This window comes from Lepisma saccharinum, chromosome 6 (assembly GCF_977018435.1).
Source record: "Lepisma saccharinum chromosome 6, izLepSacc3.1, whole genome shotgun sequence".
Taxonomy (NCBI): domain Eukaryota; kingdom Metazoa; phylum Arthropoda; class Insecta; order Zygentoma; family Lepismatidae; genus Lepisma; species Lepisma saccharinum.
Window position 1 is genome coordinate 44,480,834 of NC_139234.1, and position 26,145 is coordinate 44,506,978.

General features: G+C 38.0%; 1 protein-coding gene across 2 annotated transcripts in view; it reads left to right on the forward strand.

Moving 5' to 3' along the window:
- The first annotated feature begins 12,655 nt into the window (after window positions 1–12,655).
- LOC145988725 (organic cation transporter protein-like) overlaps window positions 12,656–26,145 on the forward strand; it is a 38,248-nt gene continuing 24,758 nt past the window's right edge. The window contains exons 1-4 of one of the 2 annotated variants that reach the window (XM_083123839.1): window positions 12,656–12,775; window positions 18,352–18,499; window positions 23,799–24,033; window positions 25,920–26,023. In XM_083123839.1, coding sequence (XP_082979965.1) covers window positions 12,763–12,775; window positions 18,352–18,499; window positions 23,799–24,033; window positions 25,920–26,023 — 500 coding nt within the window. In that variant the 5' untranslated portion in view covers window positions 12,656–12,762. Of the gene's footprint in view, window positions 12,776–16,677; window positions 16,700–18,351; window positions 18,500–23,798; window positions 24,034–25,919; window positions 26,024–26,145 lie in introns of those variants that run through there. The other variant, XM_083123840.1, reaches the window with a different exon arrangement.

Below are 26,145 nucleotides of genomic sequence, written 5' to 3' on the forward strand. Positions count from 1 at the left end.
TGTAGCAGATGACTCTGCAAACTTGTAACAAATGTAATGTTGTTATTAGTGTAATATAATCATTTGACTGTTGTGTATGTTAATGTTGTTCTTATTGTTAATTTCTGTAGTTGTATAACCTTGAACATTTCCAGTGTGAGATTAACCCCTTAAGTGTGGAGGGTATATATATGAAAAAGAAGAAGACAAAACTAATTTTTCCCTTCTTCTTTCTTTTCATCTTTTTTCTCTCTTGCTACTATTTTATGTTTCTACTGCAGTTAGAACTATCTCACCAAACATCTGTGTGACTATATACACCACAGTAAATTGAATATAGTTGAAACAAACATAAAGCGTATATATACACCTTCTGCACTACAGCAGCACAATGCGGAGTGTGTATACTGAATTTGACGAGAAAACCTACATTTTCCAATAGCGACTTGTTCAACAATTCCACACTTAAGGGGTTAAACATGTAATTAAGTATTTTGGAGATACTTTGAAAGATGCATTGCATTGCACTAATGTCATCGTAGTGTTAGGATACTTACTGTAGTGCTTATGGACGTGGGTTCAATTGGTTTTTAGTGACTTGCATTTTGCATTCGCAGTAGTTCAATTGTAAAAAGTTTAAGTACTTTTTATGCTCAGATAGACCAATTTGGGCTGGCTGTACAGTTTGTAGTGACATTCAAATCACTATGACATGTTGTGATCTGATAATGTTTTGTAGGCATAATGTGAACTTAGACATGGAAACCTTTTTGGTACTGTGGTAATGTTGAACTACACATATCAACTACACACACTAGATCGCATATGAAAATACTCATCTTGTGATGTCACTTGTTTTCTTCTCAGTTTCTGACTTAAAGTAATACTGTATACACTTGAGAACTCAAAACACTGGGAGATTTCACACCAAAGTGACATGCAACATGTGTTGCTTGAGGATTTCACAATCAAATGCAGATGTGTGCAGCTTGTCATGCTGCTGCAGTGTAAAACATTGCTGTTGATTGGTTCGTTCCGAAGTTACATTTTTCACTTGTCACTTTGATTTGTCTTTTCTTTTTAAATTAACATTTGACAAAACATTAGGATTGAATGGCTTTCATAGTTATAGGGTTCGTCAAGTATAAATTCCAGGTGTTTCAGAAATAATTGAGGGGTTACAAAAATGTATTTGCAAATAAAGTATTGAACTTATGTTAATGAAACCAGTGCAGAACGAACGAGGAACGCAAACAGTCTTTTTTTTTTGACACCTTATGTTCAATGTGTGCACCACGGGTGACACGGCACACATCTTGCCACACTCGCATCAACATGGGCCTGTCGATAGTGTCTATCACTGCAATGATGCGTTGCCTTAGGTCTGCGATTTGCGGCATCAGTGGGCCGAATACCCTGTTTTTGAAGAAACCCCACAAAAAGAAGTCACACGGTGTCAAGTCCATGATCTTGTGGACCTAAACATTGAGCAAAAAACTGTGAGTGATGTGTTTGTGTTCCTCGATCGTTCTGGACTTATTTCATTAACCTTCTAGCGGGCGTGTTCATAATCGTGTCACCAGCGGGCACGTGACGCATTTTTTACGTCATTTAGTATCATTCATTATGAGCAAGGACTTTTATAATATAAACATAAATTTTTTTGGTCTACATTTATTTATATCATATCTGAGGTTAATATAAATGAAACCTATTTAAATACAAGTTAGAATGCTGAAACAAATAAAAAAATACAGCACGTAACTTACAGTATTACATATTTATAGCGCACCACGCTTTTCATCAGCAGGTGCATGTTGTACTTTTTACGACAGATATTCCTGCTGAAAACCTAAATGTTACAAGTAATTTTTTAAAATTTTTTCAGCATTCTAACTTGTATTTCAACATGATTCATTTATACTAACCTCAGATATGATATAAATAAATATAGACCCAAAAAAATTTACGTTTATATTATAAAATTCTTTGCTCATAATGAATGATACTAAATGATTCACTGTCATATTGATTGACTTCTATATATTCGTCACTTAAGTCACTATCACTGTCCAATTCATGTGATCCCTCTTCATCAGAAGAAACTTAAAGGATACGATGAATTTCGCTCACATCTACGTTTTGTCGACTCATTTTCAACAATGACCGGATGGAAAAATTACAGAACAGGAGCAGGCACGAAGCGCAAAATTTACGACATGGTGTTCTGATCAGAAATAAACTACAATTGACAGAGTATAACATATGGATTAGTAACAATGACTGCTAATATGCAACACAAAATACCTCTTTGAGGAATACATAAAAAGCATTGAAAGGAAACAGAAGAAAATTAAAGAAAATTACTTTCAGCGTAAATTTTGCGCAGGCACGCCCGCTTGAAGGTTAATGTAAGTTCAACACTTGAAATAAATTTTTTAAACCCCTTAATTTTTTCTGAAATACCTGGTACAATATTTATGTACAGTTATGCAACCTATCATGTGCACAGTGAAGCCTTCATGAAAATGGAATGAAATGTTTTCTAGTTTAAGGCACTTATACTGGATGTTTCAAAATGATTAATCAAATTTCAATAGTCATATATTTAGAATTTACAACATTGCAGTGGTGATTCGTCAATCTGAAGGAAAACTAATCACAATTCTTATCACAAGCAAGAAGAAAATTAAATACAGAAAGTAAAGTAGGAAAGGCACCTTTTTTCTAGACTTCTGGATGTGTCCAAAAATAGACTTTCAACTATTGGTAATAATCTTTCTTGTAAATTGGAGACATGTTAGTGTATATTCCATATCAGTTTGTTACAGTTCACAGCAGAAAATTTAGGCCAAGAATATGCTAACCGTGGTAGTCTCAGAAAAAAATCTTCCTTCAAAAACCAGGTGTCTGTGGTACTCGAGTAAATATTATACTTCTATTTTTTGGTGCTGTGCATTATGTATGTGTCTCAATATAACAGCTGTTTCCCATTTATTCATTCGTTTTACATCTGCTTACTACAGCACTGTTGCATTTATATTTGTTAAGTTATTTTACACCTCCGTAACGTCATTTGCAAAAGAAATGCAATTGTCACATACTGCTCCTTGGACACCTAACCTGCCCTTGCCACTGTGTGCTCTCACTAGGTATTAAACTTTGATCACAAGGCACTAGAATAGCACCAAGATTTCTGAAACCCGAGAAAATATGCGATCTACAGGTTTCCCCATTACTTATACTACCGATACTAGCGCCACTGCTTACATGTCAAGTTTTCAAATATGGTGGTGGATCTCTAGTGTTAGCCACTGTGCTATTTTAGAAGCAAAATTAAATCGTTGTTAAATAGATATGGGCTGATATGAAATTTTCACCCATATTGATAAATGGAAGAATATTCCAGTAAAGTGCATCTCTTGTCCTAATTAGGTATTAGTGAAAAGGTCCGCTATTGGACTTCTCATGGGTGCATTCCTTACATTAGAAGGAAATCCACAACTCAAAAGAAAAATAACTTGCCCCATGAACTTGTTGAAAGCTGTTATTTTACAATTTTAGGAACACACAAGGTAACCACATCAGTTCGTGTTTTGTTTGTGAAAAGTGTGCATTTGATGTCCAACAGGGATCCTGCCCTTCTGGCAGAGCTAAACTCTATGTAATGATTTGGTAGATATGGTTTAGCACAGTGCAGGGGCAAAAGTTTAAGAAAAGGAGGGCAAATGCCCCCCTTTGCCCCCCTAATTGCCGCCACTGGGAAGTATGAGGGCAGATCAGAAAGTAACGCACAATAATTTTTTGCGCAAAAAGTTTAATATGTAACAAAAACCAAACAAATCACAAATGAACTGACATCTTTGACCTACTTTTCTACATAGTCACCAATTTTCTCAACACATTTCTCCCATCGTGGTACCAGTTTCAATATGCCATGTTCGTAGAAGTCCGTTTGGTTGGAGTATAGCCATCTGCGGACTGCTGATTTCACTTCCGCATCTGTTGCAAAGTGTTGGCCGGCCAGGAATTTCTTCATGGGACCAAACAGATGAAAGTCCGATGGTGCCAGGTCCAGACTGTATGGTGGTTGCTGGAGCACCTCCCACCCAAATTCGGTGAGTTTCTCACGAACAGGAGCAGCAACATGGGGACGGGCATTGTCATGAAGTTTGATACCATCAGCATGAATGTTGCGGCGTTTGTCACGAAGGGCATGACGCAACTTAACCAAAGTTTTAATGTACGCTGCAGCATTCACAGTGGTCCCGTGTTCAGCAAAGTCCACCAATAACACACCAAACATGTCCCAGAACACTGTCACAAGCACTTTCCCAACAGATTGAGTCACTTTGAATTTTTTTCGTACTGGGGAACCAGCATGTTTCCACTCCATAGAGGCCTCCTTGGTTTCAGGCGTATAGTGGTACGCCCACAACTCATCACCAGTGACGATTCCTTTCAGAAAGTCATGCCCTTCTGCGGCGTAACGCGTTACGTGATCCATGCTTGTCATCATTCGCTGGCCCTTGTGGTGGTCTGTCAGGTTCTTGGGCACCCAGCGAGCACTAACTTTACGGAATTTCAACGTGTCATGAACAATGTCGTACACCACACCATAGGAAATGTTGAACGTATGCGATAAGGTTCGCAGGTGCACACGCCGGTCGTTCACAATTGCTGCCTCAATGGCGCGGATATTCTGCAGAGTTGAAGCTGTTACCGGCCGCCCGGAGCGTGGCGAATCACTAAGGTTCACACGGCCCTCTTGAAAGAATGCACACCACCTGGAGACATTGCTACGGTCCAGACAGTCGTACCCATACACGCCATGCATGTCCCTGTGAATTTCACTCGGCGTATGCCCTTTGGCCCACAAAAATCGAACCACACTTCGCTGCTCTTCACACGTGGACGACAGTAACATGCGCGCCATGTTTTTTTCGTAGTTCAGGCTTCTCTCGCTAGAGCTGCACAGGAAAAAAAAATACCCTCTGTGGTGCAAACTTCAAACTCTCTCGTCGTGCAATTTCAACATTCCAGCTGCAATACCTGGGGAGAAAAAAAATATTGTGCTTTTTTTTCCGATCTGCCCTCGTACATATGTAAATCATAACATAACAATTGTGTGAGAAAAAAGAAAAGTATTCCATGAAGTAGAGCAGCAAAATGCACAAGGGATCACGTGGTTACAAAGCAAGTGATGGTGCAGAGTTGCACTCTTTACTTAGGGAGATTTCAGATGGAAGCAACAAATGACAGGTGTCACTTGGGAATGAGCAATCAACAACTTTTCACACCATAGTGGCATGACAGGCTGCACAAGCCTGTGTTCGATTGGTGAAATCATCAAAGTGACATGTGTTGCTTGTTGCTTTGGTATAAAATCTCCCTTAGTGTAGAGACATTTTGATTGTGTAGTCTTTCAGTGTACAGTCTGAAGAAATTTGCTGTTACAGTATCATTACAACACACCTTCAAATCCCTATAATTTATATTCCTTTTTGACAGACAAGCTAGGTAACGGTAAAAATCAAGTGGCAGTATGTAGTGCAAGATTGTTTTTCAAGATAAGCTGTAAGTTGCAAGAATGTCAGTGTCTTTTCTTTCCCAGCAAGTTACAATTTTCTTCTTACTGTAACTTGAAATGCAGCAGCATTAACGGTGTTCTTAAATGCTAATGCTATAAATGCATGTGAGGGATGGGGGAGCACCATAGTTTTAAGTTTCAACCATTAAACTGTATCCCTCTCAGGAAATGTAGGACAACTGTGGTGTAGAATTTGATTTGAACACACACACACACAGTATGACTGCTACATAATGTTATTACATATTGTAGTGAAAGATGCAAATGAGTATGTGTAATTTTGTTGTAATGATAAAGATGTTCTGTATTTTTCTATGTACAAATGCTATACTCTTTATCTTTGTAGCAAGGTGCATTTTTCATGTAAATATGTTTCAATAGATGTTATATATTTTAAAGAATTTGAAACATTATTTTGAAATGCTAATTTGCTCTATTACACAGGCCTGCGAAATAAAATTTTTGTTTTGGGCATAAGGGTAAATAGGTGTTCATACCTAATTTTGGTGTGCTGAATTCAAATCTGCATACCGTTTTCACATATCACGTAAGGATATTTTACAATGGCGACATGCAATATTTATTGATTTACTGATTTTTCATTAATACTCAGCAAACTACAAAATTTAAATAAAACAAATAAGTAACAAATTGTAGTCTTGCAAATTAAATTATCTTCTCCTTCGCTTTGTTGCAAATATTCGCTGTGTTAATTTGCGTTTGTGGTCTTGACAATTATCCCTTATGAAACACCCAACAGTAGTCAGCCACTGTGGAGACAACCCACCGACCCTGATATTTCATTTTCATACCTTAATGTCCTGATGGAATCTCTCTTCCTGTTCTTCACTTAGTGCCCCCTAAGTTTTTCGGGAAGTAATCAAGGTGCAGGTGCAGAAAATGTAACTGCAAACTCATGTCACAGTCGAGCATCTGCAGCTTTTCAAGCAGGCTTTTCAGAATCTCTGTGTCGGCCATCTTTGACATTGGTCAAAAACTTTTTGATTACACCAATAAACGAGACCCATGCCCGAAGCTCCAAGTCATTTCTGAATGCAGAATCTTTAATGAGCTCTTTAATCTTTACCTGGGACAACAACGGAAATTTTTGAACAAGGTATTGGAAGCAAGGGCTTTTGTTCCAGGCTTTGACGAACTGCTTCATTATCACTAACTTAATGTGTAAAGGAGGTAACAAAACGTTCTGTCGGTCAATTAATGGGAACTTAGCTACATTTTTTTGTAGCTGGCACTAATTCCTTCATTTTCGGCCAATTGAAAACTGCCCAGGGTTTGTCTTTGGCTCTGCTAGTCTTATTCGTACAAAAAGCATGAGGATTTAGTGGCTGCAAGAAACTAACTAAACGCGAGTACAGCGCCTTGAATAACGTAGTGTGGAAAATGACCCAAGAAACTGGTTCCCGAGACGATGACAACATAGATGGCAGTGCGATAAGCACAGCTGCTAATTTTCTTATGAAAGTAATGTGGCTTAGTTAGTTTTTGGAATATATTGTGTAGATTTGTTTGTCTTGAAAGGCGGGACGTGAATTGATGGAAACAGTTATATTTGTGGAGTGATTTGCAGTCACGAAATGGCATTAATTTGGAAAGAAAAGTAAAATAAAATTAATAAATAAATAGCATGCGTAACACAAGAAGAAACATCACAAATGTGATTCCGGACGTCAGGTGTTGGATTTTGTACTAGAGTTTATTTTTCTATGTTATTAGAATATAAATAGTATCCTGAGAGATATTTCATACTGAGGCGACAAACCACAAGTGTCGCTTGGAAGCAAGCCGTTGGTAATCAATGCAGCCTTTCGAACCGTAGAGACACAAGCTCTATCCTTAAGTAGATTTTATATCAAAGCGACATGCAACAAACAATACAAGGATTTCACACCAAAGCGACACAGGTCTTTCTGTTCAAGGCAACTTTCATACCGAAGCGACATGCAACACATGTTACTTGGAAACGAGCCAATCAAGAGCAACATTTCACATCGTAGCAGCATGATGGCCAGCACAGGCTAGCGTTCTGTTGGTGAAATCCTCAAACGATAAGTGTCGCTTGTTGCTTTGGTGCGCAATCTCCCTAAAGCAAGATACTCATTGCATCGTGCATGGGCAAACAACAAATCACGGCAACACGTTGCAAGCTATTTGGGAAAAGGGCCCAGTATGAGTGACACAAGCGACACATGTAACTTGTCATGTCGCCTAGATCTGTTGTTGTAACATGCGGTTTGTCGTGTTGCCTAGATCTGCTGTTCGCATAATTAGCAGCAAACGCTTGCTAATAGACTGAAGGCACCATGTCGCTTGTCGCTTAGTTGGGAACTCCCCCTGTGGCACGTCGCTTCAGTCTGAGCACCCTTCCTTTAAGGAGCTTACATAACGAAGTAACAAGTAGCACTAGAATACGGCATATGAACGTATCATTTGCTGTTTGGACCCTCATGCGCAATGAATGCTATTTTACAGTCTGGAAGTGTCTGTGTCATTAGTCACATCAGTGTGAACATCCCGTGTCGCTTGTCCTATTGGTCTGAGAGTTTCCTTACACTCATGTCGATGGCACTAAGGAAGTTTTGTGGGTTTCCCCTTGTCGTTTCATGCAATCATCATTATCATCATTGCCGCAAAGCAGAAGAAAAAGAGACCAAAAATACAAATGCTTCAGTGTGTATACCTTTAAAACAAATGATGATGATGATGATAATAACGAACCTAATTCATACGCAAGAATTTAGTTACCAAGAGCATTTTATGTGTATATTTTGTCCCATATTATTAATGAAAGTAACGATAACAGGACGTGGTCGACTGTCTAGAATGTTCGTTAATATATTCGCAACCACTGTACCAAATAATATAGCTATTATAACATTCATAGAAGTGCTTCATGTAAACGAACCTGACGTTGCAGCGAAAACTCCATTTACTTTAATTATAAGCAGACAAATACCATGCAGCTGTACCGACATCAGCGCCTCTAGCGGTATCATATTCGAGTGGAACCAGCCAGAGAGCCCAGAACAGTGCCGTTTTCCACACTACGTTATTCAAGGTGCTGTAACGTGAGTGAGGAACAATGACATAATCATGGGTCAACCAAACCTCATTGTAGCAATAACAGAACCACTATTTCGCTCATAATGAAAGCGGAACAAACTATTCCTAGTGCTCCTTTTTGTCGAGTGGTGCGCCACTGGGTTTGGTGTGAAGCTCACCAGTTTGATCCCCGGTAAATTCTTCAGGAGCACATATCTCCATTGCTGGTGTCATTGAATCAATGCACAAACAAATACATTACAAGACACTACAGTTTGCAATGTTCACACATTCAAAATATCATTCAACTAATGTTACAAGCCATGATGCTTCTAATACTATTACTGCTACATCATCACGATTAATAAAATGTGAAATTGTACAAAATGTGCCGAAACTAGTAATATATCTGACATCAGGCCACCTGATTTGACTTTACATTAAATATTTCGTGCTGTGAAATCTTTGCAGGCCTGTGTTGTCTCATACCTTTTTCTCATAACATCTTGAATACAAAGTTTGGTGACTATTATGAATTAATATTTTATGAAAAACTCAATATGCTGACCAAGGCAGAAATTTATTATATTATAAAACATAAACTAAACGTAACGTTTGAACCTTCTAGCAAGGTCTTCTTCAGACTCTGCACCAAGTACAAATGTAACAAGGTACAAAAAAGAACAATATATATATATACACAAAAATTACTTCCCTCAGACTATTAGAAAGTTATTCTGGAACATTCTAGCCACATTCTAGATGGAAGAAAATAGGTTTAGCCTTTTAGTCCCCAATTCCAGTTCATTCATTCACCTTTCTTCTCTATTTTCTTGGCCTCCTTCCATTTTCTCAGTAGTATTCTCTTCTCCCTTCCTATCTGCTTAGCCTCATCCCACTCTATGTCATGTCCTGTTTCACTCGTGTGTTTAAATATCGCATTTCTCTCTCTCTTAAGTCGTAAATCATTCTCTTTTTCGTTTCTCCTATGTACACACACTGACATTCTTTACATTTCACTTCGTAGATAATCCCTTCCTCTTCCTCTTCTCTGTTTTCATTTTTCTTGCTTACATTCTTCGCTATTCTTAAGATGCTTCTGCCTCCATTCCTGTAAGTTTTAATGCCCACTTTCCTAAGCACTTTGCATATCTTTTCTGTGGTCTTCCCCATACTCCTTATTCCAAACCACCTCTCTTTTTTCTTTCTCTTCCAATTCTCCCCTGCCACTTTTCTTTCTTCTTCTTTTTATGTCCAGTCTATCCTCCTTCTCATAGCCATTCTTTTCCAGCTGTTTCCATAGGCTATTTATTTTACCTTCTTTTTCACATTCTTTATCTTATCTTAATGAAGAGGCAGCTCGACATATTTGCCAAAGAAATACAAGATGAAGAAAGAGGGACATTATTGGAACTCGAAATAGAAGAAGAAGACAAGATAAGCTACCTAGATATATTGATGAAAAGGAAGAGAGGACAAGAAATTGAAACTGCTTGGTATCAGAAGTAGTGTGCAGCAGGGGCATTCTGCCACAAAAGAAGTGATGTAAGTGAGGTGACAAAAAGAAATTTTATAAAGAATATGGAGGACAGAATCAAGAAAATATAAACAAAAGAATGTGAAAAAGAAGTCAAAATAAATAGCCTATGGAAACAGCTGGAAAAGAATGGCTATGAGGAGGAGGATAGACTGGACATAAAAAGAAGAAGGAAGAAAAGTGGCAGAGGAGAATTGGAAGAGAAAGAAAAAGAGAGGAGGTTTGGAATAAAGAGTATGGGGAAGACCACAGAAAAGATATGCAAAGTGCTTAGGAAAGCGGGCATTAAAACTTACAGGAATGGAGGGAGAAGCATCTTAAGAATAGCTAAGAATGCAAACAAGATAAAGGAAAACAGAGAAGAGGAAGAGAAAGGAATTATCAACGAAGTGAAATGTAAAGAATGTCAGAGTGTGTACATAGGAGAAACGAAAAAAGAGGCTGAAAGACAGGTTGAAACAACATAGGGATGATGTACGACTTAAAGAGAGAGAGAAATGTGATATTTAAACACACGAGAGAAACAGGACATGACATAAAGAGAATACTAGTGAGAAAATGGAAGGAAGCCAAGGAAAGAAGAAAGGTGAAGAAGACACAATGAACTGGAATGGGGGACTGAAGATAAACAAAGAATGGAAGAAGGTGTTACAAAGAGTGGAAAGGACAAGAGTGAAAGAGGAGAGAAGAAGGAAGAAGAATGAAGGAAAAAGAGTGTGAGATAAAGAGTCCAACCACAATAGGTTTAACCTTTTAGGTGAAAGTACAGTTGACAAGGGAAAGCCACCTGCTAGAATGTTCCAGAACAACTTTCTAATAGTCTGGAGGGGAGTAATTTTTGTGTATGTATATATCATCCTGCTTTGTACCTTGTTACATTTGTACTTGGTGCAGAGTCTGAAGAAGACCTTGCTAGAAGGTTGAAACGTTACGTTTAGTTTATGTTTTATAATGAAATAAATTTCTGCCTTGGTCAGCATATTGAGTTTTTCATATAATTGAAACAAGGCTTAATGGTGTTATAATTAATATTTTGTTCAAAATTCAGAGGTCACTACTTTATTGAACACCTTCTATTAGGCAACTAATATACACAAAATGTATACAGTGCTCAAAGTAGGGGAGGGGGGGTGACACTGGAGGATCCTACCACCCCAGCTAATATAAGCAAACCAACCATCCTCTCAGCTTCGAGCATTGATTAAGTACAACACTATACGAGTAGAAATGGAATAGTTGTGGGCAGGTCTCTAATAAGAGTGGGGTTATCATATTGTGCTACGATGCCATGGGTCCCAGGTTTAGGGTGGCCAGACGTCCTCTTTTATCCGGACATATCCTTCTTTTTAGGTGTCTGTCCAGCATCCGGGCAGATTTTTTAAGAATCTGTAAATGTCCTCCTTTTTTGGAAAAATAATTCCACCAATAACGATCAACCAGGTGTTATTTTACATGTAGAGCATTTCATTTGAGGCGCGATAAGTATTCTAGCAATACCCATTCAGCACCTGGGAGCTCAACCATTACCATTTTGCCTAAATGAGCCTTCAACACGTCCCAGACTGCAGTTCCTTTTCGAGTTATACATACGCGGCACAGAAACGCATAATGAGAAATTTACTTATTAAGTAATATTTACATTTATGAAATACCGAAGTGCCAGACTCCTTGGCAGAATGGTTAGCACACAGCGCTACAATGCAAAACACCCCTGGTTCGAATCCTGGAACTGGAAAACAGTGGCAGATCCAGAAGTTACAGTTGGTAGGGGCGAATTTCAGTTGGGTATCTCACCACACAGAAAATCAATTCCAACCTACAGTTGCACTAGTCTATACAAAGGAGAAGAAGTACTATAAACAAGAGAAATAATGTTTTGCAATAAACGGGACGGGATCTAGGGCTGGAATAGATTGTTGTTATATGTTGGATGAAGCACATTTTTTTATATATATGAAATTAATGGCAATGGTAAATGTGCTGCAATTTTTTGCGATGTCCTCTTTTATGCCTGTGTCCTCCTTTTTGAATGTATGTGTATGGTCACCCTACCCAGGTTTGAATCCTGAGTAAAGCCTAGTTGTGTTTGCCAGTTCATTAAAAAGAATGCAAGGCACAGCAGTAAAAATAGAATGAAAAAGGAAAATATTTTATGATCAAAGGGAATTTATGCTTCCAAGGACTGGCAACATTGATCTTATTCCTTGAGGGTTTTTATCAGGGACAAGGTCCTATTCTGTTGTTCCTATTGAAATGAGCATTAAAGTAAGCACAAAATGTCCTGGATGTTACCTTCAAATGACAGTAAAAGTTTGCAGCAGGTGTACTGATACAGCTGTATAAATAAAGAGCAGATAAAGGAGGTACTTTAGCAGGAAGAGGAAGCAGTGTAGCCACTTCAGAATCACAATGTAAACATTTTAGAGGAAGAAATTCAGTTATCATGTGTAGGATTAGAAAAAAAATGAGAAGAGGATTGTCACAGATAAGCTGGGTTCAAAGATCCTCATTGAGGATAAACAACTGCCACAATTTTTAGTGGCTTCCTGAACTTCTTTCTCTACAAGCAGATGTATTCATCCTCCTGAAGTGAAGGATGGCTAAGAAAGGTAAATAATAATTTTCTGTTAGTTTTGTCATTTTGTCTCATTAGCAGTCCTAATGAATTTAATTGGTTTCATTTTCTTGGCCTACTTTGCCTGGTTAGTAGGATCATGATTAAAAAGTTGTGGATGGATTTTGCCGACTTTTTCACAGACAGTGTATTATTTTTGGCACAGATATCTAGCATCAGATCAGAGTTTTTCCTTAGATTAAATGAAGGGTGATTCAGAGATGGCCATAATGCACAGTTGGAATCAAAGGAAACTGTAGATGTTGACTCGGATTTATATAACCTGATGTAATATAACTGGATGGTGTACCATGTTTAGAACACCCAGGCAGATTTTAAACTTCACAAGTTCAAAAGTTAAAGGCAATGAAAGAAAATGCAGTGTGTTTTAATACGTATTCTCTGTACACAGTTATTAAAATTGTTGGTTGAATTAACATTTTGTGTTCACCAGCTCAGTGGCCAAGAGCTTTAAGTGGTAGATTTCTCAATCTTGCTACTGAAATTCTGGATTCAAGTCCCAGTCTCTTTTCAGTTTAATCTAATCATCACTCATCCTCCTTATCTAAACATCACTCATGTTGTGCTTAGCAAAATCCAGCGGAAAAGCAACATAAGATAACAAAAATATAAACTGCATGTTTGTATTGAACTGCCTTATTTTTTTTACCTGGAGGGCTGGCCTCCATGGCGAAGTGGTTAGCACATCATGCTACGATGCCAGGGTTTCCAGGTTCGAAACCCAGCCTGGACATGAGTGTTTGTAAGTGTCCATCATATCAACACTCATTCTCATCTTCGCGATGAAAGTGGCAGAAAGGCAAAGTAAAATAAACCAAATCAATAAATTTTTACCTGGGGGACCATTTGGTTCCCTTGAGGAGCCAATTTTAACATAGAGCTCAATGTGTAGCACTGAATGTACTAGCACAGGTGCACCATGAATGGGAAAGTCTCGTCCATATGTATTTAGAAAAAGATAATTCTCATGTGCAGAATGTTTTGTAAATACGAGGGAGAGTCCGAAAATAAGTTTCCCCTGGCGACTGTGGACAAGAGATGGGAAGGAAAAGCAAAAAACGTAAATGAGAAAAGGAATAGCATACGTACTTTATTTTTCCACATAGGAACCCCGGACATTCAGACATTTGTCATACCGCTTGATAAGCTTCAAAAACCCTCTTGAAAAAAATTAGTGTCCTGCATACAGAAGAAGTGTTGCATGAAATGTGTCACCTCATCATTGCTTCCAATGCACCTTCCTTCCGAGAGCCTTCTTCAAAGCCCGAAAAAGATGGAAGTCACTCGGTGCGAGATCGAGACTGTACTGCGGATGGGTAAGGTGCTCCCAATGAAGGGTATGTCCTGCACTTGCTCACGCCCCTCACTGAATTGGCGACACCATCTCTGCACCATTTGTTTCGAGATCACTTCTGGCCCATACACTTCCACTAGGCAGTTATGAATTTCTGCTCCTGATACTCCACGTGCCCATTCATACCGGACAACAGCTCTCACTTCCTCATTTGACCACAAATTCAACATGCACCTTCTCTCCATATCTGCCAGGCCACGATTGAGAGGCACCTCCCCTCCTTTGCATGCACTATGCTCACGCCATCTGTTGGATCGCAGTCGTACTTCACCCACTGGTGTATGTGTGTCTGTTGTGTTCCAACACGGCCTGGTTTCCCCCATTGATGTAGGATTTCCCTGGCAAAACTGGGGGCAAAACTTATATTCTGACTTTCCCTCGTAGTTTATAATATAATATAATACGTGGCTCGACAGCCCTAGAGCCTGCCTCCGTGGCGAAGTGTTAGCACATCATGCTAAGACACCAGGGGTCCCGGGTTTGAATCCCGGCCTGGGCATGGATGTTTGTGAGTGTCCCTTCATCATGTCATCATTCATCACCATCTTCGCAAATTAGCCAAAAGTGGCACAAAAAGCGAAGTAAAATAAAGCAAATCAATCAACAGCCTTAGAAGGGCCTTGGCCTATCTCCGGACTGCCAGTCTCCCTCCCACAATCCCATCTAGAGGTGTGTAGTTCTTCAACCGGTAATGGGGTGATGTGGGGTCAGCATGTTGAACCCTCAGCCGTTATAGGAGATTTCAGAGACAGGATTACGCTACTTACTTGTAGCTCCCCAATTTCCTCACGATGGAGGGTTGCCACCGGTCCTACAGAAGGTCGATCCGCGTATATGTGTCCGATTTTGAACCATCACCCCTGCACATAAAATTGACCGATCCAAGAGGTTAAAAGCATGGGAGAACGGTTAGAGCCTGTAGTATCGTGCCACTATTGCGAGTGTGTGTTGTGTGCATCATGGCTCCTAAAGTGGACCGTTTTTGGGAGGGCTACATAGTTGCACTTTTCCACGCCAAATACTCTGTGTCAAAAATTCAGAAACAGTGCAAAGAACATGGATGCACCTTGGGTTCGACGACCATCAAGAACATAATCAAGCAGCATAAAAACCACGAGGTTCCAGCTATTCAGTCGCCCACCAGAGGAACGAAGAAGTGAGCGTGCACTGCAGTGATTACACCCATGTCTCAGAAGTTGCATCGAATGGCACTACAGGAACCCCCCCGACGCAATGTGTGATGGCCACACGACTCCACGTAGCCCAGTCAACTGTGAACCGCACCCCGTGTGAGAAATTAAATCTCCGGAAGGTTTTTAAAAGTCGTGAACATTACCTCAGTGAGGCCTATCGGTGTGAGGTCTCATCACATACATCTCCCAGAACTTTCTGCAACAGATGGCGACAGACACCTGCAGTCGGGCTATTCCATTTCACGATATATTGGTGAAGTCACCGGATGCAAGTCCCATGGATTTCTGTGGGTTTGGTCTACAGAAACGGGCACTTTCCTCTCATCGTGTCACCACTCTCCGGGGCCTGTGGAAAGTCTGTCAGGGGGAATGGCAGAAGATTCCACTTCCTGTACTTCATTGTAGCCTCCTACAATGGAAGTTACGGTCCAGGGCTATTGCCAAGACACACGGTGATCACATTGAGGCCAACCGATGGTGGTCCTGTGGATTTCCATAAGGCAAGTGCTAGTCCAAAGTCGGACACATATTCGCGGATCGACCTTCTGTATACACAGCCCGAGAACCCAGGCAGACTCGAACCCATGCCATCCCGCAGTCGGAGTCCACGGCCATAGATAAGGACTTTGTAAATAGTTTTCAAATTATTAATTGAATGTAGAAGGTCCACACTGAAGGAGATAGTAGCAACCCTTTGACTACACAGGAACCCTTTCAAGTGTGTGTGTATACACACACACTGAAAATTCTTTATAATGCACACAAATATGAAACATAAAAATCTCCGCTATTGAGAAGTGTCTATTATTAGGAAAAATGGCTTATGGTGTCATACAATCTCTGTTTTCTTTGTTAAATGTTTTATTATTGAAATCTATACATGACATATGAAATGATGAAGCAACACTTTGTGAACATGAAAGTTTAACAAATAAATTTATTACATATTTCTTTTAAATTAAATTTATTACATATTTCTTTTAAATGCATGTACAATTCTCCAAAATATTCTATTATTGAAGTATTTTTAATAGTTTTGAGTATTGTGGTTTGTAATATTTTAATTTTTTATACGAGGAACAAAATAGAGAAATACTCAACTTTTAAGCTAGGTTAAAATTTGTTATTGTCTCTCTAGAAGATCAACAAGGTCTCTTTCAGTGGCCAGGTCCAGGAAATAAGGAGGGTATGGCATTGTCATTTATTCAAAACTGGCACCATGAGCCTTGAAGATGCTCTCATCCCTGGTTGCCCTGTTAGCATCATGAATTCTAACACAGTTCAAGCCATTGAGAACCTAACTGTGAACATCAAAAGCTACTGTAACCTACAACTTATGCATGATGTAACAGTATGTTTATCTATAATTATCGATTTAAATAGGATAGATTAACACGTTTTAGGATACCAGTGTTAAGGTTAAAAGAAAATGTGCACTCTGGAACATGTGTGTTTAGTTTACATCAATCATAATCAAGAAATTGTTGATCTGCAATTTGACCCCAACAGTCAAAGTTCAAGACGTGCAGTGAGGCACTGAATCAAAAGTCCCAAGATAACATGCTAAGATGTATTGAAAGTATTATCTAATCATAACAGGATATGCATGTATATTCAAAATGTAATCTTGAAATTCTTAGTATTGTTATGAAACATTCGCTTTCTGTAATGCCAATGCACTTTTAATGTTTTGTTGTTTAGCCCAAAAAATATTAGCGGTTGGCACACATTTTTAAAATTGAAAACTTTGAGATTTTTTTTTTTATTTCTATGTAACCAATGAATATCACTGACATGTTCAAAGGATGGAGGACTGGTTACTAATTGAAACATTTACTACTGAAAATGGGCCTCCCCTATGGCACAGTGGTAGCGTCGTTGCCTTGTAATTAAGGGGTCCCGGGTCCGATACCTGGTGGAGGCACATAGTGGTTCGGATCCCACTTTAAACTGTAGGTCCAGTCCCAATCAGCCTTACAGTGCATAAAGTGGACTTAAAAACACCAAATCAATCAATCAATCAATCACTACTGAAAATGCTGTATTTATTCATACCCACATTACCCTTGTACAAAATTCCTGGTAGGGTGTAATAGGTGACCTTTTTGGAAGGCATTCAAATGTGAACCTCTCCCCCTTCCATGTACTGCACTGCAGAAACTGCATTCTTGTAGACTAACGAGGCTCTGGCTCCTGGACCCACAGCCAGTATGATCCACTGTGGGGTTTGTTTTGTGTCCTATCCATGTTTATTTTTCATCTTATCATCATACATCCTTATCTTTGCAATTGGCCAGAAGTGCCAGAAAAGCGAAGTTAAATAAAACAAATAATCAAACTACAAAATTCCAGGCCACACATTTTATATTTGACTACTCATGATTACTCACGGAGCATATGAATGTAACAGCTCCAACTGATTTCTTTACTATATCAGCTAGCAAGGGTGCTCACAGGGGAGGTGGGTGGAATTGCTTTGCCTGAGATATCTGAAGAAACTTCATGTAATTCAAATTTTGAAATTGTAGTGTGAAAGCATGGACGAGGGGTGCCGTGAAAGACATGAGATTCAGTGGCTATACATTTCCTCCACTTTACGCACTACTGCCCCCTGAGAAAAAATCCTGCGGACAGCCTTGTCAGCTAGTGATGTGATGCAGTAGGGAATTTAACAATGCAGATGTACTCTCTGATAATTTTTTGGCCTGATTCCAATGTTTATATTTAACTGATTCTTATTTATGTCATTATTATACAGAAACATTCTGTAAAGATTTGTGTATTATAAATACCCTTAGATACCTTACACTGGTGCAGAAACTGTTTTCACGTATTTATGAGAAAGAAAAAGTTACCGAGACTTGCTATCTATGAAAGAAAACAAATTTTCATTTGTTTTTGTGTTTAGTGCATTAAACTTGCTAAAACTATAACAGGAATGCTTGTATGGAGTACCAAGCTTGTATAGAATTTATATTATTGCATTGTTGATCTTTTTTCCAGATGGGATTGATGTGGATAAACTTATGACGGATCTTGGAGCATTTGGAAAGTTCCAGAGGCTAAATTTTGCATGGCTGTGTCTTCCAATCTTCTTCATTGGTATTAGCTCTCTAACTTTCGTCTTCACTGCAGGTGCTCCTCCATACAGGTAGGCTGAAATTGTTTTTTTTCTTCTTCTAAAAAGTCAACGCAGTGTCAGATTAATGTTCCTTTGTCACGAAGGGTATTTTTTTAACAGTCTTGTGTTAGATTCTGTGACACACTAGGGTGAACACTTAATTTAAAATGTGAAGAGAAGTGATCACCTTTTTAGACATCAACGAAGAGGGCAATTACCTTTTACTCTTGTGATAATTGACATTTTGTTATTTTTTGATGCCTTGGAGTTGATGATTGACCTTCAAACATCAAAGGGAGGAAATCATTTAATTTTAGACATCATTTGGGGTGATTATTAATATTACAAAGCTCGTTCAGTTTTAATCGAGACATTTTTGTATAAAAAAGTGGTGAATAGCTAGCTGGAGATTATAACTGCAGGAGGATGTACCTTTATCCTTCATGAGTAATGCATGTTCGCCTCAATTAAGTTTTCGCATGGGCAATTGTATCAGAAAAAATGGCAGCATTGTATAATCCAGTTCCTTGTGAAAGATAATGTGAATACAACTGAAATTTTGACAAGTTTACAAGCACAGTATAGGGAATCAACGATGTCACGGGCAAGAGTGTGTATATGAATGATGCCAACAGTTTGCTGAAGAACAATAGTTGTTGATGAATGAACCACCTGGACATGTTCGTCAGACTAGGACATGCAAGTTATTATTCATGTGGATTTTTTGGAGAAAATGTCAGAATTAACAGCTAGTATTGCTACACATTGACAAATGGTGCCCTACGAAATGTCTTTTGTAAGAAAAGACTTGGTATGTTGTCTGTAATTCTTCACAATCACAATGCTCGGCCCCACATTAAATTTGACACCAGCAGTTCTTGCTAAAATGCACTGGAAAGTGTTGCCTTGTGCACTTACAATCCAGACTTAGCCCTTAGTGTTATCAGATTTGTTTGAACTTCTGAAGCAGTGACAAAAGATGTCCTACAGTGGCTACAACAGGAAGAAAGTTCTTTCTACGCCAAAGGAATCAGAGAAATTCCAGAACGATGGAGTGGTGCCTGGACACACATGGTGAATACCTTGTAAAACTGACAAAGTTTGGTGTTTGTAGACTTTCCATTTTTCTTCTCCTAGAAATAAAAGCTTGAACTTGAACAACCTTGTGGATATCAAGTGATGACAGTCACATAATTTTAGACGTTTTTTAATGTCAAGTTTTGACATTTGTTTTAAAATGCCAAGTGATGGCCTTTAATTTAAAATGCTAAAGTAATGTCCTTTGAGTTAAAATACCAAGTAATGGCTTTGTTTTAAAATGAGTATTTGTTTTAAAATGTGAAGTTAGGTCGATTGCACATATTGTAAATGCCAAGGGAGGATGGTTGCACTTATTTTAAATGTCAAACGGTCATGATCGCTATTTTCTCCATGTAATTTATGATTTATTTTAGTGTTATGCTCTCTCCTGAGCACACTGTTGACAATGACAGTTTCATTGAATTAGCTTAAAATGAAAGTAAACTAATTATCTTCCTGAAATCCCAAGTTGTTGTTCTTCAAAGACGAATAATGTGTGTGTGTTTTTATGTAGGAATTATGAAAGTACTGTTATTGAGTGTTGTAAACAGTGTGGCAAGAGAGAGAAGTGCCAAGATGTTGGACAAAGGGACTAATAGTTCCCATGTTGAAGAAAGGGGACAGAATGGAATGTAAAAATACAGAGGAATAACACTAATGTGCCACTCAGCAAAGGTGTATGAGTAAATATTAGAGAAAAGAATAAGGGAAGTAACAGAGCTGAACATGAGAGAGGAACAGTATGGATTTAGAAGAGGCAGATCAACAGTAGATGTGATATTCACCATAAGGCAAATACAGGAAAGGCATTACGAGTATGGATATGATTTCACCTTATTCGCAGCTCCCCCTCATATCTGAGAGAGGTTTCACTATCTGCCACCTGTGACCCATCCAGTAGCTGAGACTCTCACTGAATTAATTTTTTTAGTATGAAATTAAAATATTGCCTTATCTTCATATATACAGCATGTCCGAAAAAGAACTCTCAAGGTTACAAACACTAGTACATGCTGCATCATACAACGGTGTTTTGAGTGTAATCGTGAAGCAACAAGAACCAAGTTTTACTTCACATATACATCACCAGATGAGCAACATCACATAGTTTTACAAGCGAAGCTGTTCATAGGGGCTGTGCAACCGATAGCCAGGGCAGTTCCCTTTCCTTGTGCACTACGAAGTCCCAATTTGATGCCAATGATTTTTTTTCCCCCTTAAAGACATTGTGTATCCAAAACATGTCACTTCACCACACACCTGCACCAAAGCATAACCACAATCATAGTTGAAATTCCTGAACTGAAGTGGATTATCGGCTTGACGTCTGTAGAGCTATAAATGGTACACACATTGAATTACACTAAAGGTAATGAAACTTGGAACATTGTACTTCCAACAAATACATTACATACACACCTAATTCAGAATGTAATAAAATAACTTGAATTCAAAACCTCTTGAGTTCTTTTTTGGACACCCTGTATACAGTGATGTGCGGTGATGTTGACACTTTGGGTAGTAATCAGTGGTGTGCCCAAGAAGTGTTGGTGGGGGTCATAACCCCCATCCCCCGTAGGCCCAGTATTGCTAAGTATCCCACATCAAAGACAGGAAAAAATGGCAAAATGAAACATGACTTCTACAAACAAGTACATGTACCCCTCCCCCCACCTCTTTGCAAAATCCTGGATACTCCTCTGGTAGCAAGCGATTTTCTTTGTTGAGTGCAAAATTATTCATAATTATTCAAAATGTCTGTCTACTCACTTATAAGTAGAGTGGGATGCATAAACATTACCAGGTAAATTGTCTATTCCAATGTTCATTCACTTAGTTTTATGCAACACATTGTTCAAGAACTCATAGTGTATGTGGGGAAATCAACGAATATATTAATCCATTTATGTATCCCACAGTACAGTATAACTGTCCTAACTTGAGACCATGACATTTATCACCATCGTAATTCATACTTCATAGAATTCCCCCCTTCTCCTTCCGTGCAACACACAAATACATAGATTGCAGTGTTGTTAGGGATTGAGCGATTGCAATAAGTGTGATCATTTGTCAAAACCTGAATTCTGTTTACCACTATCCTTTATTTGTAACTAATCAGAAATTATGCGTGACTTGCAGCAATAGATAGCATTCAAGATTGGTCATAATCGTCACAATTAACCTCATCATCGGAATTATGGACGAAACAAGATATTAGAAAATATAGTGGGTGGGCATGGGTGGTCTTTGTGTGTGTCCCTTCATCAATTTTATCGTATCATCTTTTCAATTAGCCAAAAGTGGCAGAAAAGTAAAGTAAAGTAAACTAAATCAAACTATCAATCAACAATTTGATTTTTGTTGTTTACTGTAGCCTGTTGCCACATTTGGTTAATCGCAGGGTTGAGGATGGGCGATGATATGATGAAATTGATGAAGGGATACTCGCAAAGAATACCCATACCCAGGTTGTGGTTTAAACCCGGGACCCCTGGTGCTGTAGCATATTGTGATAACCACTTCCCCCACAAAAACGAGAGAAAGCTGTAACATTCGGATACGTGGGTATTGGTAAAGCAAACTGCATTTTTCCACAATGCTATTTTTCAATTGAATTTTTTAAACACTATCTTTGCATATGATTCATGTTTTTTGAAAGATTTTGTATTGCTTGATTTCTTTAATTCCTCCATCTCACGATCTCATTACTGAAGGATCTGGAATCAAATTCTGGGCTGTGCATCAGTGTTTCTTTGTAACCACTCTTCACTTATTTAATTTGGTCAACGTTCATCATGGCAGAGATTAGGTAAAGTGCTGGAACAGCAACGCTGCATCACCAGGGCAATGCGAAATCAGGAGTCTAGAGTTCTCTATTTATGATTGTCCTTCATGACTTTCATTAACTCATTAGCTACTTATTATCGCGATTAAATCTATGCAGCTAGAAAAAGTGATGGGAGGTGGCAAAGATTCAATGTAGTAAAGGAGGATGAACTGATAACATAGAACATTTTTGTTGTTGTTGTTTTTGTTGTTGTTGTTGTTCTGTAATATTCATTTAGCTTCTTGAGTTCTTGGATACATATTTCATTCCAAATTATATCATTATTCATGGCAGAGTACAAGACATAGGAACAAGAATGCTCGTTCATCATGGGTTCAAATCCTGACCTGGGTATAGGTGCTTTGTGATGTTCATTCATCAATTTCATCATATCAACAGTCATCCTCATCCTCACAATAACCAAATGTGGTAGATAAGTGAAGTAAAATAAACCAAACCAACAACAACAATAAAAACACATGTTCTCTTGCCCAATTGTTTTCATTGGAAGCCAAGAGATTAGCATATTTAAATAAAAACACTACTAAAACAAGACCGAGAGAGAATGTGAGCATATATTTGTTGTTTAATCATTATATCTTCCATATTTGAAAAAAAAGAAAGCATAACATTTCCAAGTATTTTTGTCTGCACATAAAAAGTTCCCATTCATAAATAATAAAACTACTCCCCATATTATACATATACAACATGTAAAAAGTTCTGGTGTAAATACAGAGAACATAAGTACTGCAGAAATTTCTCCTCCGAGTTCTTCAGAGGATTTATAAAGGGATCGAGGGGAAACCAATCCTTTATCTGTTCCGATAGGGGATATAGACTGGGATACCTGAAACCACGACCTTTCAACCATTGCAGCAAGGGGGGGGCAAGGGAGGTAGAGGCAGAAATCTTCCCTTTCCTTTCCGGTGGCTGTCTCTACCTGAAGCTGGTGAGGCTGTGGAAAAGCCAGCTAAAGTAGCTCCTTCCAGCCTTGCCCGTGCTGAGGGATGAGACGCACGTGAAGAAAAGTGTTGCATATGAACTGTGGCTTCAACAAGACAATAAATATTCTGATTTGAGAATAATTAGAGATGTGAAGATTGATTGATCTATCACTGCTAGACTAGCTACTCCTTAGTGCACATCACTGCCTGTATATTAGTTTCATGTTCAATAAAATGATGTGATGAATGGCAGTGGGAATGTTGTATGCCATGTAGTAATTTTTTAAAATGACCAATTTTACTGTTAAAATGCAAAATTATTGATAGGCTGTATTTAAATTGGTCAGTAATTATCTGCTCAGTTTATTATTATTATGGTCACTATTTTCAACCAGTGATTAGTTTTTATCCACTGCAAACCCCCTATCCTTGTTGTCGAAATGTTTTGTAATTGTGCACATTTTTATTTCAGGTGTTTTGTACCTGGATGTGACAATGCTACAGATCCTGAATATTCTATTCCATGGGCAGCCAATGCTATTCCTATCATAACAAAAGATAGCACAAACATTTCCGATGAATGCCTAATATATGCGAGAAAAGATAACACTAAAAATGACACTTGCCTTGCAGTTGATTTCAGTAACAAAACAACTCTTTGTGATCACTGGGTGTATGACAAGTCTGAAACTACTATAGCAACAGAGGTAAGGAAACATTTGCTTATCATTTATTGAAGATCACTATAAATATAATTATTTAAAATTTACATTGCCAAATTATTTTTAAAAAATATTTTACTAATGAATAATTGTCAAACAAACTTTATGATTCGACTAATTAATGTAGTCATTAAAAAGGACCGTGGGATTATGATGAATGGGACTTTAGTTAAAATATTAAACACAGTCTGCTTTGTCTTTAGCCTTTGAACGATATGTAGAATTAGAAAGAATTACAGGGTTGCATCTGGGATTTGTGGAATCAATAAAAAAGCAAGAAAGACAGACAAAGAAGCATATCATTAGATTGTGTACTTAAAGATATTCATATCACATTTGTGTCAGTGTTTCCCCCTACTGAAAATTTTATCTACTGTTTTCAGTAAATCAATGGGTGTTTTGAAACATCTACTGTTTTCAGTAGCTGAACTGTAATGCTATTGTCTTCTACTGTTTTTAGTAGCCCAACTGTGTCTACTGTTTTCAGTAGCTGAACTACTCCTAAAATGTTTTCTAGTGTTTTTCGTAGCCCAACTGTGTCTACTGTTTTCAGTAGGTGAACTGTACTGCTAATGTTTTCTGCTGTTTTTTATAGTCCAACCATTTCTTCTATCTTAAGTAGCTGATCTGTACTCTTAATGTTTTCAGTAACATAATTGTACAACCAACATATTTTATTGTGTTCAGCATATAGATGTATGAAAACAGTACTATTATCAGTAATGAAAAATTTATTATCAATACAACTGAAAATGCAATGGAAAAATCTTATGTGCAACTTGCTAGAATGTGTTCACACAACAACAAAAAGTCAAATGTAGTGAATACGTTTTTAAGTGGGTAGCTTCATTGTGGTTAACGCACCTGTAGAAAATTGAAAAACATACTGTTTTACACATAAATTGACATATTGTTCTTCATATATTCACACGAAAACAAGAAAAAAAAATACTTTTACGAAGATCTGACCCTCAATGCTTGAAAAACCAAACAAGCAAACGCTGTTGACCACGTTGATCAAAAGATGGCTCCTTTCTGCAATTGCACTACACAGATATAATAATAACCATGGAAATTACATGCTGAAAAAAAATATATCAACTGATATGATAATGTATTCACACTACAGTACTAGCTGCTTTAAGTGGAGTTATTTCTTAAGAAAGAGTTGTAGTTAGTAGTAGTAGTATTCATTATAGAAACAGTAGAAATTCAGTTGATGTTCTGTTTTTCCAATGCACTTCAAAATCACTGAAAATATGGTGTCAAGAATAAATATGTCTATTCTTGGAGTCAATAAATGATTTTATAATATATTGAGGCAAGTTTTACGGATTATTATTCACAGTAGCTGTACAGTAGATCTACAATAGGATTTCAGTACATTTCACAGTACACAGTAGAAGACATTTGAAAACAGTAGAATTTGTCTATTGTATAGTAGAAATTTCCAGAGCAGGGCTTGGCCCTAATTTAGACATTTACAAAACCTTCATGTTCATTAAAAAAAATTGTAGAATTCTATACTAAATTGGAGGTTATTTATAGAAATATCCCATTGGTAAATTAGTCTTACATTACAAACAAACCAATACATGGACATAACTGTATCAGACAGACAATTGTGATAGTACATAATTAATCTCCCCCATCAGTAGGAAGCATGTCAGTCAATTGGTGACATCACAGTTGTGATTCAGCTTTACTTCTGACTGATGTTTTCCCTGCCTCTGATATACTTTGTGTTATGAATTAAAGAGTTTATTGTGATCACAATGTAGACCATTTTCGAATAGCAGTATTGTATTGTTATTTTTGCAGTGGGGTTCGTGTAATGTTTTCATAATGAGACAAGGCTCATCTACTTCCAGTGGGACCTAACTTGTGACAAGAGATGGATGCTCTCAATGGTTGGAACAATTAATTTCATGTCATTCTTCTTCAGCACGCTCATTGTTGGGAATTTCTCTGACAGGTATGTTGCTTTTATGTGCCAAAACTGATGCATTGGTAATTGAAAATACTGAGTTGCCAGTATTAAAACTTTTTTTTCTCTTTATTGTCACTTCTCTGCCTCTTTAGACTAATCGTAACAAC